We start from the raw sequence: 18,099 nt of genomic DNA on the forward strand, positions 1-18,099 counted from the left end.
AGTCATTGCGTTTACATGCACACCACACAATAAGTGTGTTTTATTTTATTTATTTATTTTAGGAATCTGCACATTTTTTTAATCGACTTCCACTTGTCTCGGGAAAGAGGGACAGCAGCACCCTCATACTCTGCTTGAAATTAACTACACGCCACAGGAATACAGCTCCTTTGTCAAAACTACTTTGCCAGTACGCCCCTAAACACGTAACATGACATCCAATACTTACTTACTCGAACCGAAATGGCATCAAATCAGCAAATGAGAAACTTCAAGTAGAAATGATAGTGGTACTGCATTTCATTAAAAAATACAGATTTACATGTACGACCAGGAAGTATGTTCACAAATGTTTCCCGTAGCACCAACACAAACGGGTGTCTATTTTATTATTTATTTTTGTAAAACGCAACTTACAAATAAGCCCTAGGAAATGAAAACAATGCATATGTTTCTGTCGTTTATTTTATTGTCCCACACTACAGTAATTCACTATGCTTTTATTTGACTGCTCGTACTTACTCGGTTCTTTTTCCTCAAACGCACTAATAAAGTTATTCAATAAAGTTGACGAGCATGCTTCCTCTACACGGGGAGGGTAACGCGACTGTGCAGTTTTGTAACAAAGTTGCAAGCAGTAGTTTATATACAATAAAATAGTTCCGTTTAAGTTCTTGAATAACATGGTAATCACGGTGGAAGTAAAGAAGATGTACAAATACCCATTTGAACTCGTTGTAAATATACACTTAAATAAGGTATGTCGCTGTTTGTTTAACTTGTATAGTTAATTATATTAAATACGTGATTTGTGTCACGTTGACCTGAGCCAACTCATCTACACAGTATGTTTGTTCATTAGCTCATTTTTTTGTTTCTGTTTTGTAGGATTCATGGTAATGAACTATGTATTTAATAATTCACTGTTTAATAACCACGGTATTATTATTATTATTATTATTATTATTATTATTATTATTATTATTATTATTATTATTATTATTTATGCATATTTAACCAGTTTAAGGATATGTACCAGCTTACTCCCACTCACTGAAGTAAATTACGGAATGCTACTTATTTATGATATACATTTATATTTTTAAAACAGCAAGTTCACTGACGATATCTAGCATGTATTATTATTATTATTATTATTATTTAATTATGTTTTTATTTTGGCTAAAGAGATGTTTCCGCTCAGTATGTTCTCCTATAACGATTCCTAGTAATTTGGGAGTAAAGGTCAAAGTTAAAACACGGTCCGCGCCATCTTTGAGTCTTGTCTGCTAAAAACAGTCTTATTTCAATAGTTTTGCAAAGGTAAATCGAGACACTGTTCCACTCCGCTACAGTAGTAAATGCACGAATAATCAGTACAGTGTTCTCCGATCTTCTAAAGCAGAACATATAAATACCCAGTATTAAACAATATAGTGCACATTATTACTTATTATTAAAATCCTTCTGGAGTGACCAGCACGGCTAAGAGACACTGTTTGGCACCTAATGCGTCAAATACTGCCAAGAGGAGGCTTTATCTGGCACAACACCTACACGCTTCCTGATGCGACCGTCGCGTCCCAAAAGAAAATATTCACAAGCGGGCATCACAAACTGCCCGATGCGATCGCAGGGATGGACACACAATGATGCTTGACCTGCCCTGGATGCATAAAGTACAGCGGCAATGCTGAGAATCATAACATAAGAGGGTTGTGGGTTCAATCCCAGGTTGGGGACGCTGCTGCTGTACCCGTGAGCAAGGTACTTTACCTAGACTGCTGCGGTAAATACCAAACTGTATGAGTGGGTAGTTGTATGTAAAAATAATGTGATGTCTTGTAACAATTGGAAGTCTCCCTGGATAAGGGCGTCTGCTAAGAAATTAATAATAACATATAAATAATAACAGATTTATATATTATAACTAGTGCAGTATATTATAGATGTAAAACCGATCTTTGTGCTAGAAGGCCACTTTTGATCGTAACTGTCCTCTGTACAGTGCATAAGAGAGTAAGAGAGAATTCTTTTTTTTATAAAAAAAGATATATCCCTTAGAATCGGTCGGTACTTTTTAGGGGGGGGGGGGGGGGCAAAAATATTGCCGGCAGAAAATAAGATATGAGGATATTATTATATGTTGTTTATTTGAATACAAAAGTTTTTTTTTTTTTGTGAATAAGTTACTATTAGAGAATTTTGAGTACCAGAGATTCTTCATTTGCAGGACCTGTGTGGTTTTGTACAATGCAAATAAGTAGCTTTTCTTTGCAACATTCAAATGCAATATAGAAGAAATGCAGCCATGTCAAAATATTTGTTGTAATGTAGATAGTACACTTAGTTTTAAATACTTCTCTATCAAACTTTGCATTTTCTGGTTATTTTTGAAGATTCTTCTGTTGACCTTGTCTGGGGAGCTGGTCCTAAATATTTATCGGACTGGCTGCATCTCTGGGCCTCTGCTGCTGTCTTCAAGCTCAGAGCTGCTGGCTGTTCCCTTGACCAGGTGTGCCACTCTGGGAGGTCAGAGGCTCTCCACTAGTGCTCCTAGACTTTGTTTATATCAGGAATTGCATTGTAGGTTTTTCATTTCAGCAGATTGAATAGGCTGGTTTGGCCATTGCGAATTCTACAGCACCTCTGCTGGGTAATCAGTCCTTTCTGTTGTTGTGTACAGGACAGTTAAAAAATGACTTGACCACTTCATAAATAATGTCTGAAGAGTCATAGATAGAGCAACAGTAGCCCATAGGGAACAGAAAGGAGTATTTGAAAAGGGAGCTGTTGTGATCACATTGTGTACAGAAATTAGACCAGATCTCAGTCTAACTGTGACCCTAATGAGCAAACCCAGCCTGAGCACCAGACTATTTTTGGTAGTATAGATTAAGTCATGTTGATATGACAAATGTATCTTTCCAAGTGTAATCTATGTAAAGTTTGCTATGTGCTTAATCACTAAGTTGAAAAAGCCCCAGAGAAAACACACATCTAAATACCAAGCTGTTTCCCCTGCAGAAATATTATTATATAAAAACATGCAAATTGTTCTGATGTTAACAATGTAAATTGAAATTCTCCAAGCATAAAGCGTAGAGTAGAAATACATCTAAATTCATAATCTGTATTAGAGATTTGAATAAATAATAAAAGGTGCCACATGGGGGCGCCAGAGTTCTTCAGTTCTCGACAGAGTCGTGGGGAAATAATTTGTTATTCTTCATGGATAAACGGTTTGGTTTCTAAAATTTAATGAAGAAAAAAATCCTCTAATATTACGATCATATGCAATTAATAAATATGCAATTAAAAAATAACGATACTGTGCCAGCAGGGGGAAAGGAACTAAACAGTCTATTGGTCAGTCTATGGAATCTCATGACAATATCACCGCATCGGGTTTTGAATGGACATGATTAATAATTCCAAAGCTGTACTGCCATGCAGACGGCCTATGGTCAGATAGTGTTACACACAATGAATGACTGTCGAATGCATTCATGTATGGAGTTCCAGTTTAGTAGACACGCTGGGTTCCTAATAAAGTGTCAGCCTCCCTATCTGTCAAGCTGTCACCTATAAAACACATATGTCTCCTGTCTCCCCGGATTATAACGTTAATGTTTTGCTGGGACAAATATTCAAACAAACAAAGCTTGAAATGTATTGAGAGGTAAAAATGACTTTGTCAGAAATGTCAAATGTAATGTATATAGACTGACATATAAATGTCAATACAGGTTGTGGAGTAAGTGCAATGTTAAAAAAAAAAAAAAATCTGCACTGAAGAATGTTTGTTTTTTATTTTGAAGGTGTTTTGATAGAGTACAATTATATTCATCTCAGACTTTAATTTAAAACTCCCATTGCATAGTGGTTTGAGTAACTCCAGCTTTTAGTCTTGAGTTTAATTAACCATAGCATGCAGTACCTACAATTAATGCTCACAGAAATATCTCAGACTGCTACGCAATGACTTCCTGCCTCTACTGTAATACAGTGCTGCACAGCTAAATTAAAAAGAATACCTGAATTTTGAATGAATATTCTCATGGCAGTACCAACTCTATTGCAGTGTAAACTGAGCCTACAGACTTTTTGGCTTGACAGTGCCGTGCGTTTGCACTAATCCTTCACTGCTGAAGGCCTGGGTTCATTCTCAGTCTAGTTTAGGTATCAACAGTGTGTTTGTGGTCTCAGTCACTTAGTGTACTGCAGTCCATTTCTGCTCAACTTGACGCAGTCAACAGTCTCTGGTCTAGGACTGAATGTTGAAGACAGGATTGAAGTGCATTAGTGGATTTGCCTTGCTTCTCTGGTCTGTGCAAACGTCCCAAACCTTTCTGGAGCACTAAAATTCACAGTTTAAAAGAATAACAAATCTGCAGTGGCAGCTTGTTTTTTTTTAGGATTCACACATGTATTGCAAAATGGTTTGTGAGTACGGATGCTCTAATTCTTCAATTGGCCATTTCACATCTGTTGGAAGGCAGTTGAATTACATTAAGCTTCGCAGTCTGAGAAATAAATTATTTAGCAATGTTGGCAGTGCACAGACTGTTCAATTATTTAGCATTTAAGTAGTCCGACCACATCCGACTCATTTTGTAACTTTCCGAGATACATCACATAATGTGATGTTTTATGAAAGAAAACGTCAACTCCATTTTAAGCTTGTTATAACACACATCATTTCTATTGCAGTATCCAACTCCCCTTGAGGAACATGTAACAGGAATTCAAACTGTAGAAGAAAAAACAGGTCTGTATCTAACATGTTTTATTGGATTGGTGAACAGTGCCCCATTATAAAACCCTTTGTTCCTTCAGTGGATGTAATAAATACCAAAATTATACTTTGTGGTATTTCTTCCCACTAATATACTGCAGGGGTCTCCAATTAATTAATTGGACCAATTAAGCTTCTAATAAGCACTTAATTGGTCCAACTATGTAATTTAGGGTGCATTTGGAACAAAAACCAGGAGGGACACTGGCCCTCCAGGACCAGGATTGGACACCCCTGATGTACTGTGTTTTGTACATCCTGTAGAGCAGGTTTTCCCAATCCTGGTCTTGGGGACACACTGTGTCTCCTTGTTTTCATTGCAACCGAGTGCTCAGTTACTTCGCTAAACCCTTAATTGAACTATTCCTTAGCTTAATTAGACCTCTTACAATTGTTTTCAGCTTTTAAACAGTTGGAGATTTCAAGTTAACTATACAATTTTATAAGTAACTTGAAATTGGGAAATTCTTAGGAGCTGAGAACAATTATAAAGATCTAATTAAGCACATGATTAGTTCAATGAAGGGTTTAATGAAGTAATCGAGAATGCTGTTGGAATGAAAACCAGAAGACACAGTGGGTCCCCAGGACCTGAATTGAAAAACCCTGCTTTAGACTAAGTGCTGTTTGTATACATTCTCTGCTAGTTTCTCACAAGCAGGCACAGCTAATGTAAAATGGCAGAAGTCTAAAGGTCGAAGGACTATCGGTTGTTTGCTCTGGCCCTTCCCCTGTACATGTTCAACATAATGTGATGATTATTATGCCAGTTACAGCTCAAAACCCTGTTTTGTTTGTTTTTGTAGTTAATAATTTACTGTCTTAACCACATTCACATCAACATCTCCTTCCTGCGAGAACGTTTGTTTATTTTCGGTGGGCACAGACCAGCTGTCTGGGTTCCCAGTGATTAACAGCTTGCTCTGTGCAGGTGTGCCTCAGTTAGGTCAGTTTGTAGTTTATATCAGGAATTTAGCTCAGTGACTTTCATTTCAGCACACTGAATAGGCCTGGTTTAGCCATTATGAATTCTACACAACCTCTGCTGGGTAAACAGTGCTTTCTGTTGTTGTGTACAGGAGAGTTCAGAAAGGACTTGACCGCTTCACAAATAATGTTTAAAGGGTTATATATGTAGCAACAGTAGCCCATAGCGAACAGAAAGGAGTATTTGAAAAGGGATCTGTTGTGGTCACATGTGCAGAAATGCTTTAATAGCACTCCGATGATGTGATACACCAACTGTACCATATGTTGTTACTAGTCAAATTTGATATTTGTATTGATACTGTTGTGCACGTCAGTAACATAATTTCTTAAATGTTATTGCAATATTTAGACATATTTAATATTTTTCAACCATTCATATGAATAGTATTTACATGTTAATGGACACCATTAATCTTCCATATTAATGGTGTCCATTAACATGCATTTCTAACCCTCAGTTGAGGTTTTACCGCCTTTCAAAGTCACTCATTTATTTACGTGCTTCTGTAGACAACGTCTCAGGAATTATTTATAGAAGGAAGATAGCAACTTGCAACAATGTGATTCCCAAGTTCTTGAGAAAGGTATGTCAACTCGTGTTTGTTGTTCTTTTACTGACTGTCTCCCTGTCTTTCTCTCTGTGTGTCAATATTCCACTCCAGAGAGACCATTAAAACGCCATTTTATTCATTCCAACCATATATAAAATGAAAAAATAAAAAGATATTTTAGGTACTTAAAGGTTGAATAATCGATAGTCTACCTTTTAAGTATCTAAAATATCATTTTCTTTTTTTTTCTTGTTGATCATTTTGGTACACAGCAGTCACATATGTCAAACTTCATATATATATATGTGTATGTGTGTGTATGTGTATATATATATATATATATACACACATACATGCATATACACACACACACACAAATTTTTGCTCAAAGAGCTAATTTCTCAACATTTCGGTATGTTTAACATACCTTTGTCAAGGGCAAGTGTGTTTGAAAACAAACATTGGAGGTATTTATAGGCTTTTTGATGCCATGGTAATCACACATTTATTTCTCTCTTAAATCTAATGTCTTTGTGATGTCATTCAATATGTAGCTAATGATGTAACGATCTACTGTTCCTTTCTATTTAAACCTTCAGGCATCATGGTATCTAGTTTATTGATCCATTTATTTTCTTTTATTCTTCTATATTGTATATTATCTAATTACATTTACATTTTTTTCTAAAACCACAAACTTTAGCTCCTCCATGGTGTGTCTAAGTGGTGAACTATTGGTTCTTTTTCTTTTTAAAAAAATATATTTGATAAATGGTTCTGTATTCTTTTTTATAATGATGTACCTGTCTCTCCTACAGGTTTTACTTTATTACATTTTATGCAAAATAAACCATATACAAGGTTGCCATCCTTACAAGACTGAATATTTATTTTCTTTATTTGCAAGTTCAATTTTATCTTTACCAATATAGTTGCACAATTTACCTGTGCTTTTACAGGTTGCAATGTCCTATGGCAGTGTCAGTGTATCTATGACCCCTTTATGTTTACTGTGGACTAAAATATCAGCTTCTTTGTCATTTATTTTCTCTCTCTCTCTCTCTCTCCATATATATATATATATATATATATATATATATAACTACATAGTCACATCCACAGACTATCTACAATCATGTACATGTAATAACTGTCTCTTGTTTATACTGTAAATAATTTGATTGCTTGCAGATCAACTTCTTGAATGTTAACGATGTCCTTATAGAAGAGGAGTCCTGGCTGGATATGAAACAAAGAATTCTGAATATCAAAAGTCGCTGCCTCACCTGGGCCCAGTACTCCACTTTTCATGAAGTGTCGGTCTTCAAGCAGAGTGTCGAAAACCCAAACTGGTGCGCTGTGTGTTGCTGTTCTCTTCATAGCTTGAATCAGTGGTGCATCCATATTATTCAAGCATCGTAACATTTCACTTTTATTATTGTTATCCAGTACTGTACAAGCAAAATAGGATTTGTCATTTTAATAAAAAAAAGGACTATGCTGGCATAAAAAGTTATGGAAACATCACAAGTTCTTTGAAAAAAAAAAAAAACAATGGCAAGAATCATGAAAAGCCGAAGTGTACCGGGCTGCTGCCTCTGTTGGGATTAAAACAATTGCATGTCTCTTTTAGAGTGTTAATTAAAAGTTGGCCCACTGAGCTGTGCCTGTCAGATATGATGTTGCCCAGGGAAATGTCTTCCCACTGACAGGCTGAATCATAACTGTATAACCAGTCAGTAGTGTGATCAATAAAAGCAGTTATCTTTAGGTGTTAATTGAATAGTTTAAACCCCTGTACCTCAGTTATTTCCTTCACCTGCAGTGTTGATCCAAGGGGCATTCCATGAACATTTGTTACATTGGGTAAGTCCCCAATGTGAAACTCCTAGGAAGCCTGCGACTTTTTCGTATTCAGTTTTCAATGTATTGTGATGGATCCATCCCCACATGACGAAGGCTTGCCATCAGTTTAATAAAAGGGTCCCCCTGAATTGAAAGCCATGTGTTTTCCAACATGAGAAGTCATTTTAATTCCTTACACACAAGCCTACCGCTGAGTCTAGTTTGATACTTGTGTGTTTGATTTGCAATCGTCTATTGATCAAGAGCAGTGTACCAAGAAGCACTGCTTGGGAAGTTCACTTCCCTAGACTGCAGGCTTGTTTGTGCCTTGTTGAGATGTGCTACTTTAACAATCAAGCACCCACAACTACAGTTAGTTCTGGGAGAGAAGAGGCTGGGACCAGAGAGGAAAAACAGGAATGCTTAAAAGGATATTTGGTGTAATCTGCATATTTCTAATACTTCATGTCTTACTCATTATTATGTTATTATGTGTGTTCTGTAAGGTTCTCCGTTTGTTTTTTTGCTTAACGTGTTATTTGCCATTCTTACTAATTATTCCAAAAGTAATTGCTGTAATAACTACTCAAGATTTCTTTTTTGAATAAATAAAAAATGTTTTTGGCAGCAGTTGTTGCTGCAATAGTATGCTTGGCTAATAATCAAAGCAGAAACAGCAAGGATCATGCAGCACACCTATAATATGATACTTAACAATAAAGAAAATTACATTTTAGGACAATGGATTGTAGGTATAGTTTCCCTTGAAAGCAGTTCAGAGAAGTTTATTGGTACCTGATTTTTTTATGAGCAAACAAGGACTTGGGTGCAGGGCATGTGCTTTTGTCCAACCTTAATTTTTTTGTTGAAGCTTTTGTATATAATTACAATTCAGCTGTAGCCAGTGATGCACAATGATGTCTTAATAGTTATGGGCCAACTCAAGCAGTTGACAAACAGGAACCCCAGCTGAGATTTAGCTAGGATGTCTAAATTGCACTATGCTTCAGTCATTTCATAATCTCTAGTGCTTGTGTGTGGTGTTGATGCTGCAGTTATGAAGGCCAGTTCTCTGAGATAATGATTCATGATACGTTAGTTGAGGTGCGTTAAACTGTAGCCATTTTGACCATTACTCGGTGCTCAAAGGTCCTACTTTTAGCTAGAGAGCTGCTCTTCAATCACTGAAAAGCATGAACATAAAAATAGAAAAGCCTCTGCAGTTATTAGACACTTATTAGACTTGCAGCAAGCGGATGATGAAGAGAAATCAGCTCCTTGAAACTATTCAATATTTATGCAGACTGCTTTCATTAATAGACTTCCTGAGGTAACATAGTCACCCTCATGATGCAGGCTGGCTGTCTTTGTACTGTAGGAATTGATTTTTGATCAATAATCTTCATGAACCCTTTGTCTTTCTGATCTTTTTTGGTATGCAGGCAGACAAATCCTCTGCAATGACAAGCTGGAAGAACAGCCTGCATACTGCCGCATGTATTCCTGAGATTGAAAAATAGGCATGCGTGTTAAAGTTAAAGGGCATTGCTAACAATAGCTAAGGGACCAAGTATAAAACCGAAAATTGAATTAAAGTAACACGCTGGAAGTAAGCTGTCAATTGCTTTAAACGCACAGATAAAATAAATCTGCATCTGCCTGTTTTCAGCATACTTAATTAATTTTAGTTACCTCTAGATGGAAATTTAGCTCCATATTCAGCATATAATAAATTCTGGTAGAATCTGTTTTCTGTATGCATTCTGCTTCCTTTTCATATATAAAAATCACCTCTGATCCAAAAGATGTATGGTTTTGATTGCATAGCTTGGTGTCACGTTTTCCTGCCTTTGGTGTGAATGGACCACATTGGAACGTTTTGTATTCATCTAACGTTGCAGGGTGAGCATCATGCATGATATTTTGGTTTTGTGTGTTAGATTCTGCTTGCCAAACCCCCCCTCCATGCAGATGTGCAGTTTTATTAGTGCACACTAACAGGAGCGTTCATCAATGTGTGAAGCATAACCAGGGAATCATTTTCAAAGGAAAAGCTATCCTTATATTGTTAACTCTCAAATGGCTCGTGTAAAAGGCTGTAATTTTCTGGTTGTTTAAAAAGACAGCAACAGTAAAGTTGCCAATGGGCCATGCAGAGGCTGCTCTGAGGTGGCAGAATCTCATAGTACTACAGTATATTAATGGTGTTTTGAGGTGATAGAAGCTCATAGTACTACAGTATATTAATGGTGTTTTGAGGTGATAGAAGCTCATAGTACTACAGTATATTAATGGTGTTTTGAGGTGATAGAATCTCATAGTACTACAGTATATTAATGGTGTTTTGAGGTGATAGAATCTCATAGTACTACAGTGTATTAATGGTGTTTTGAGGTGATAGAATCTCATAGTACTACAGTGTATTAATGGTGTTTTGAGGTGATAGAATCTCATAGTACTACAGTATATTAATGGTGTTTTGAGGTGATAGAATCTCATAGTACTACAGTATATTAATGGTGTTTTGAGGTGATAGACTCTCATAGTACTACAGTATATTAATGGTGTTTTGAGGTGATAGAATCTCATAGTACTACAGTATATTAATGGTGCTGTGTTTGTGCTGTAATTTGCCAAAGATTAAACACAGCTGGTCAGGCAAAAAAAAACAAAAAAACAAACAAAAAAAGTAAGCATACACGCATACTTCTGGTCCTCCTATATACGTACTGTGCCTTGTTGTATGACAATATTTTAAGACCACATATTGCATGTACTGTTTAATACTGGTAAGATTAAGATTTGGAAGCAAATTATTGTAGATCATTTTGGTAATATTGTTAGAGCTGACATCCTTTTGCAAAATCTACACCCTGTTCGTACACTGATATTAATATTATGAGATCCCTTAAACTTGTGTAATTTACCATATGTGAATAGAGAAATGTATTAAATGTCTGGGAGATCTAATATTGGGCTCTAGTCACAAAGCCTCAGCTTTTGAAATTGTTTGATGGATTATGAAGTTTGATATGCATGCAACACATTATTGAATTCAGTGCTAGGGGTGCTGCTGGAGTGTTAAATACATACCTTTATGCATTAAGGATTATATTGTGAGAGCACATGCTTTCATTTAGCAGCTGCGGTGTACTGTAGTAGACTTTATGTCCTTTGACAGGTTATTGTATGATGCATACTTTCATAATGCCCTCGAAATGTGTTATTGAATACAAAACTTAAGCATTGAAAAGATGCCAAACACGAATCAATAAAGCCTTCTCATTGCAAACAACTGAAGTTACATGTAATTATCAGCATGTGTTTCCACTTTGACTTAAGTGCGGCTTTTAAGATATACAATTTGTTATATTGCATTCTGTGCATAGTTTTTTTTTTTTTTTTAACAGATTGTGAAGGAGGAAATATAAGAGACCTAATTCTGAATGCATTTGATTGCAGTGAATGTTCTTAGCAGTCCGTTCTAAGTACCTCCTGAATCCTTCATTAGCTAGCTTGTCTTATGCATTCCCTGGTGATGTTCAGAAAACCATGGGACAGATTTCACACTTTGCTGGAAAGCTAGAGTGACTTCTCTCAATTATTAAGGTAAAAAAAAAAAAGTGATGCTGTGTTCATGCTTCATACTTGTTTCATGTGGTCCTTCAGCTCTTATTACATTTGTTTTCCTAATGCATCTCTTAAACGGATATTTATCTTGAGTGAAGGGCATTATAAGTACAACTTAATAAGGCGACATGGAAAACCCAGCCTTGTGTGTTAATACAGGCTGGCTTACATAAGCTGTCTTAATAGCATTCACAACAACTTGTTAAAAACATTCCTCTGAGGCCAAACAGCAGAACACCCCCTTCCATTTCGAGTTGGATCAGTCTGTTCTTGAATGTCGGGATATTTGTTTAGTCTTGATTAGTTATGATATTAATTTTTTTTAATTGATTTTTGTGTTTCTTGCAGTCATCTAATGCTTTATTTCTTAAAAAGTTAAGAAGTAAAAATGTGTATTTAAGTTAAGACTTGATTTAACATGATGGAGATAACTGAGAATTAAAAATTCTCATCCAACCTCAATGCCATACAGCACGTTGTGAGTCAACGTGCTGTCCACCTAACCCCGCTTAAACAAACCGGTTTTACTTGTAGTGCAATATCCTTTCCAAAACATCACAAACTGGCATTCAAAGAGCCAAATGCCAATAAAGAGATACATTCTGCTTTGGGTGCTCTTACCCCTCCAGAAAATATTGTCAATAACACCAAGTGGGGATAGGGGCTCCCAGTGAACTCTCATGTTCAGTGAACAGTGGTTCATTTAACATGCACCCACAAGATTAAAGTATCTTGTTATAAACACAAGTGTCATTTTGCACTTGAACAGCTTTGATACTTGGATTTTAAAGGGCCAGTCAGCAGTCTTGCTTCTTTGTCATGCACATATATAATTATACACACTGTATGTGATTTACTTTTTTACAGGACTGAATTCCATCAGAAAGGGAGCATCGTTGTCACAGGTGCAGGGAAACTGAACCGGTTGTGTGAAGTATTTGCTGAAGCGTTTTTTAACAAAGGAGTCAAAAAGGTAAGCAGCTGATCGGGATTATGCTGAAATGAATCATGAGGAAACTTGTCCAAGTAAAAAATAACAGAAATCCTTTCTTTATGCAAGACTAATGCAATCACTAGTAAGCAAAATATCCCATGGTCATGTGAATTTAAAAATGACAGCTGCTTGGAGACCTGTGCATGTTGAGTTGTTGTCTTAATGTTTGGTATACAGCTGCGTTCTTTGATTTTCTTACTTGAAATCCATTACTTGTGTTGTCCAGTAAAAATGTATCCTTTCCTTGTCACATTGTTTGAACATCTGGCCATATCAATCAAATAGACTACCTGCTTTGACGTAGCATCTAAATAGTTGGTACAGTTGTATTCTACGATTCTCTCAAGTTTCATTGCAGGTGGTGTCCAGTGAACTTTGTTCGTTTCAGTGTCACCTTGTTTTTAAACTCTGGATGGATGAGTCATACAGTCTTTTTCATGTTTGCAAACTATTCGATCTGATATGACACTGCTCTTAAATTATGCTAGTGGGGATGCTTTGTGTGCATTCGCAAAACCACCAACTTGTTCTTAAGGAAGTGGTTATGTATTTATACAGTCTAGGCCATGTTCAGTTGAGAATTTTATTTGCTAGTCCCAGAATAAGAGTGTTTATGTTATGTAAAAGTAAACATACTGCAATAAGCATAGTTGCAAGTAAAGAAAAACTGCTTTGCTTTTAAAAAAAAATAAAATAAAAAATTGACATGTACACCCCTGTAATCTTAAAACTTGTTAATAATGACTAATATGCACTGGGGCACTTCTGTTTAGCCTGTCTGTTTTCAAACCTGTTTACTGCTCTGTAGATTGAGAGCTCAGTGTGTTTAAAAGCAGTTTAATTAGGCCATGTGAAAGTTATTCATGTCTACACAAGTGAAAGCGACGCTGTCCCGCAGCGGCATTCCTACTTGGACCATTTTTAAATACTTAACACAAGTTCATATGATCGTCTGTATCTATGATCCATATTGGTGAACAACCAAAAGGATGAATTGCTATTAATAGTTAATGGTAGTGCTGGGACAAATATCCAAATATTCAAACAGATATTTTTTGACATGTATTCGGAATCAAAAATTGGATGTTCGTATTCGCTAGAACCCAGATGGCTCCCCATAAAACCTGTTGTGTTGGATTAGAGCGAGTCAGAATTTCATGGGACAGAAAAAAGGCAAGCACATCATTCTGAAGTGCCTCGCTTAAACAGTGCCCATCTTTCACTTAAACAATGCCCATCTTTCACTTAAACAGTGCCCATCTTTCACTTAAACAGTGCCCAACTTGCTGGAAATGTTGTGTAGTGATTTTTATATAGATTGTATATACTATAGATTTTTTGTTGCCACCTCCTGTTATGTGGAATCTAATAAGAGAACCAGAATGTTTTTTTTTTTCTCCTTCATTTTGCAGCATTATTTACATGTTTGTAACTGTTTAAAGTTAAGTTTCAGTTTTTGTTTGCTTGTTGAACTACAAAAAGGCACACGTAAACCTCATGTTATTACTTAAGGATAGAGTTGGAATTAGAGTTAGCATTAGATATTTCAGTTCCCAGTGCAGAGCTGCTTGTGTAGGTCGTTGTTTTCAGAAATGTGAGCTTTTTAGATATAAGCATGGCATTTATAGTGATTGTGGGGTATTGTCTTGATAACTGTTGCAGCTATTTTGTTCTGAAATAATGTAGCTTACAAAACCAGACTCCTTTTGGGATTGTGGCTATTTGTTTTATTCAATTTAAATGTGCTAGACACTCTTCACAGGATAGGAAGCAAAGTAATGTAATTTAAACTGCACTAGCTGTCCTTGTGATACGATTGAAGATAATTGTGCCTTAGCTCTCAAGTTTCAATTGGTTATTTTTTTTTTTAATTTGTCAGACAATATCACTGGGGGTATTCTGTGCCATGGGAAGGTGAATATTTTTTTTCTTCTGTTCTAATCTAATGATCCAAACTTAATTTTTTGAAGGTTGGGAATGTAGTATTGTATATTTGACTCCCTGTAGCATGCTATCAGGGGGCTGGGTATGTAGTATTGTATATTTGATTCCCTGTAGTATGATATCAGGGGGCTGGGTATGTAGTATTGTATATTCGATTCCCTGTAGCATGCTATCAGGGGGCTGGGTATGTAGTATTGTATATTTGATTCCCTGTTGCATGCTGTCAGGAGGCTGGGTATGTAGTATTGTATATTTGATTCCTTGTAGCATGCTGTCGGGGCTGGGTATGAAGTATTGTATATTCGATTCCCTGCAGCATGCTATCAGGGGGCTGGGTATGTAGTATTGTATATTTGATTCCCTGTAGCATGGTATCGGGGAGCTGGGTGTGTAGTATTGTATATTTGATTCCTTGTAGCATGCTATCAGGGGGCTGGGTATGTAGTATTGTATATTTGACTCCCTGTAGCATGCTATCAGGGGGCTGGGTATGTAGTATTGTATATACGATTCCCTGTAGCATGCTATCAGGGGGCTGGGTATGTAGTATTTTATATTTGATTCCCTGTTGCATGCTGTCAGGAGGCTGGGTATGCAGTATTGTATATTTGATTCCTTGTAGCATGGTATCAGGGAGCTGGGTGTGTAGTATTGTATATTTGATTCCTTGTAGCATGCTATCAGGGGGCTGGGTATGTAGTATTGTATATTTGATTCCCTGTAGCATGCTATCAGGGGGCTGGGTATGTAGTATTGTATATTTGATTCCCTGAGGCATGCTGTCAGGGGGCTGGGTATGTAGTATCGTATATTTGATTCCCTGTAGCATGCTATCAGGGGCTGTTGTGGAGTATAATTGGGTTGTAAAGATCTCCACTAAAGCTCATTTACAGTTTGGGCCATTCATAAAATCTTTTAAGGAATACTGCTATGGAGGTGGACAAATTAATAGGATGAGAAGATGTTCTGCATTTTAAATGCATCTTTGTCACATAGCTAATGTAAATTAAGCTCCCTTAAGCTTAGTCCCACTGGAAAGTGTGGCAATGTTTCAACTTTATTTGAAAGAAAGCAGGTTGATGATATTTTTTAATTATTATTTTTATTGATTTCATCATTCTTTGCTTAAGATACCCTGTGATGATTCAACCTGCCCTCTAATAACCTTTAATCCCTTTTATTGTTCATTTTTTATATCGTGGTTTTGTCTTAATGCCAAAAGAAAAACTCAAATGAAAGAGATCACTCATCCCTTAAGCATAATCAGCAGTACATTTTTAAATGATTTAGTTTTTTTTTTTTTTTTTTTTTTTTTTTTTTTTTTTTTTTTATACAGTGCTTTCATGTTTAGTGGAATTGTTTGTCAAAGTGAATACTCCTGTTTTAACCTGAGATGAAAAACCACGAGCAAACAAACTGACAGTAGTTATAGTTAGTGACTTTCACATCTATAGTATTTTTTAATGACTATAAAAAGATTTCTGATGTATAACATGACACACTTTTGTTTGAGCTCTTATCCGATGTTGGTTATGCTATTAAAAAATATATAATTACCTCCTGCATACAATATGCATGATGACTACATAACAAATTTGAATATTGTCGCTGTAATCATTCCCCTTTTGAGAAGTGTTAGTTTCCCTTTATTGCCATTTCTGTTTTTTGCATAGCATCACCTGGTAAAGCAAATTTTACCTTTTTTTCAGTAAGTCCTTCAATGTCTATACTGCATTTCATTAACACAGAGCAGATGCACTGCCTAGTCAGAATGACCTTTGGAGCAGATTGACTCCTGAAATTTAAAGTGTTGTCAGTGACTTATTGCTTCTGTCTTGCAGAGTGTGAATATAATGGAGACCATTCTGGAACAAAGATGCGGCCGTCCCTTCTTGTAACAGCATTCCTGTTGGATGGATATCTTCTGCTTACCAGCAATAGCAGCAGTAAGAAGAGAATGTGGCTTTTTACAGAATAGGATGATACCTGTCAGACAAGAACATTTGAAATGGACAGCTGCAATTCACTGTGTTTCAATATATCTTACACATATGCTGTTTCCTCAGGATAACTTGTACAGGATCCGTTTTTATTTATGGTCACGCATGCATATACAGTAAGTATTACAATGTCAAATGTTTATCAATCCTTGTTCAACCTTGTAAACCAAAATTGGTCAAGAGTTTTACTATTTTGTTAAATGGATCCTGACATGAACACTAAATTTACAATAGTCATTGTAGATTCTGATACGATAAGGTTTTGACTATTGCAATAATAATTTGGCATATTGGTGTAATATAGATATATATATATTATATATATATATATATATATATATATATATATATATATTAACACTACCATTAGTAATCATACAATGTTTCTTTGTGCACAGTTCAGTTTGTGTATGCTATCGAAGCAGAAGTGAATAATGTACGTGCGACATCTTTAAAGGAAAAATGATAACATCTTAATTTTTAATATTAGTGTTCTTACCTGTTTGATATGTAAATATTAGTTGTGGTCTCTGTCATTCCCAGTAGCTGTCTGTGCTAATGATTTACCGGGGTTACTAACTGGCCTTTTTCTCCTCTGAAACTGCTTTTGTTACTAACTCAGTTGCAGAGAGGGCTGTAATTATAGCTCTACATCGAATGGTCATTTGAGCTTTTTTGGTGGATGAATGATCTAAGCAAAAAAAAAAAAATCTTTTGAGAATGCTGCAGAACACACATGAGATATTAAACAGGTAAGAAATGAAACATTAAACAAAACGGATCCCTTCAGTACTTTTTTTTTTTTTTTGGCATGCTAATTTTTTATGAACACAGTTCCATATTTATAATCCAAATCTGAGCATGTAACTCCAGTTTCATTTCCAAGAAGAGACCATTCAACATCTTGCTGTAGCTCAGAGAATACAGGCGCCCTCTGCGTCAGTACAGCACAAGAGCTACAGTTTTTCTTCTGGAATTGGACCCCTGTTTCAATTGATTGTGACCCACTCAATAATAAAGAGACAAAAAGAAGCTAAGAGCAATAATTCATGAACTTTTTTTTTTTTGTTTGTTTTAATGCTGGAATATTATATTTTGCAGTGCAGTGTGGAATGTTACCCACCATTCGTGACCATGTATTGTAAGAGCATGCTGCTGTAGTTAACCAGTTATTGCTGTGTTCTTAAATGGGTGTGGAAGACCTGAAATAATAAAGTGCTACTCAGATGTTTTATAAAGCACAACATGTTCATTTGAAAACAAAACAATTGCATTGATAAATTAAGACTTTAGTTCAGTCATTTTACCTGTCATGCACTTCTAATCACTATGTAGGCCCTACATTTG

The 18,099-nt window shown here is 36.0% G+C and overlaps 1 protein-coding gene across 2 annotated transcripts; it reads left to right on the forward strand.

Annotated features, from left to right (window-relative positions):
• Nucleotides 1-382: 382 nt before the first annotated feature.
• On the forward strand, nucleotides 383-16,889 carry LOC121296769 (PRELI domain-containing protein 2-like). Of its 2 annotated transcripts, XM_041222538.1 has the most exons (7): nucleotides 383-758; nucleotides 4,714-4,771; nucleotides 6,299-6,372; nucleotides 7,531-7,691; nucleotides 12,682-12,787; nucleotides 14,688-14,722; nucleotides 16,594-16,889. In XM_041222538.1, exons 1-7 carry the CDS (start codon nucleotides 684-686, stop codon nucleotides 16,598-16,600), a joined length of 516 nt encoding a protein of 171 aa, XP_041078472.1. In that variant the 5' UTR covers nucleotides 383-683; the 3' UTR covers nucleotides 16,601-16,889. The 2 variants fall into 2 exon arrangements, with proteins under 2 accessions (XP_041078472.1, XP_041078471.1); XM_041222537.1 differs by lacking the exon at nucleotides 14,688-14,722 and having other exon boundaries at nucleotides 416-758.
• Nucleotides 16,890-18,099: the final 1,210 nt, after the last annotated feature.

This window comes from Polyodon spathula, chromosome 22, assembly GCF_017654505.1.
Source record: "Polyodon spathula isolate WHYD16114869_AA chromosome 22, ASM1765450v1, whole genome shotgun sequence".
Classification (NCBI taxonomy): domain Eukaryota; kingdom Metazoa; phylum Chordata; class Actinopteri; order Acipenseriformes; family Polyodontidae; genus Polyodon; species Polyodon spathula.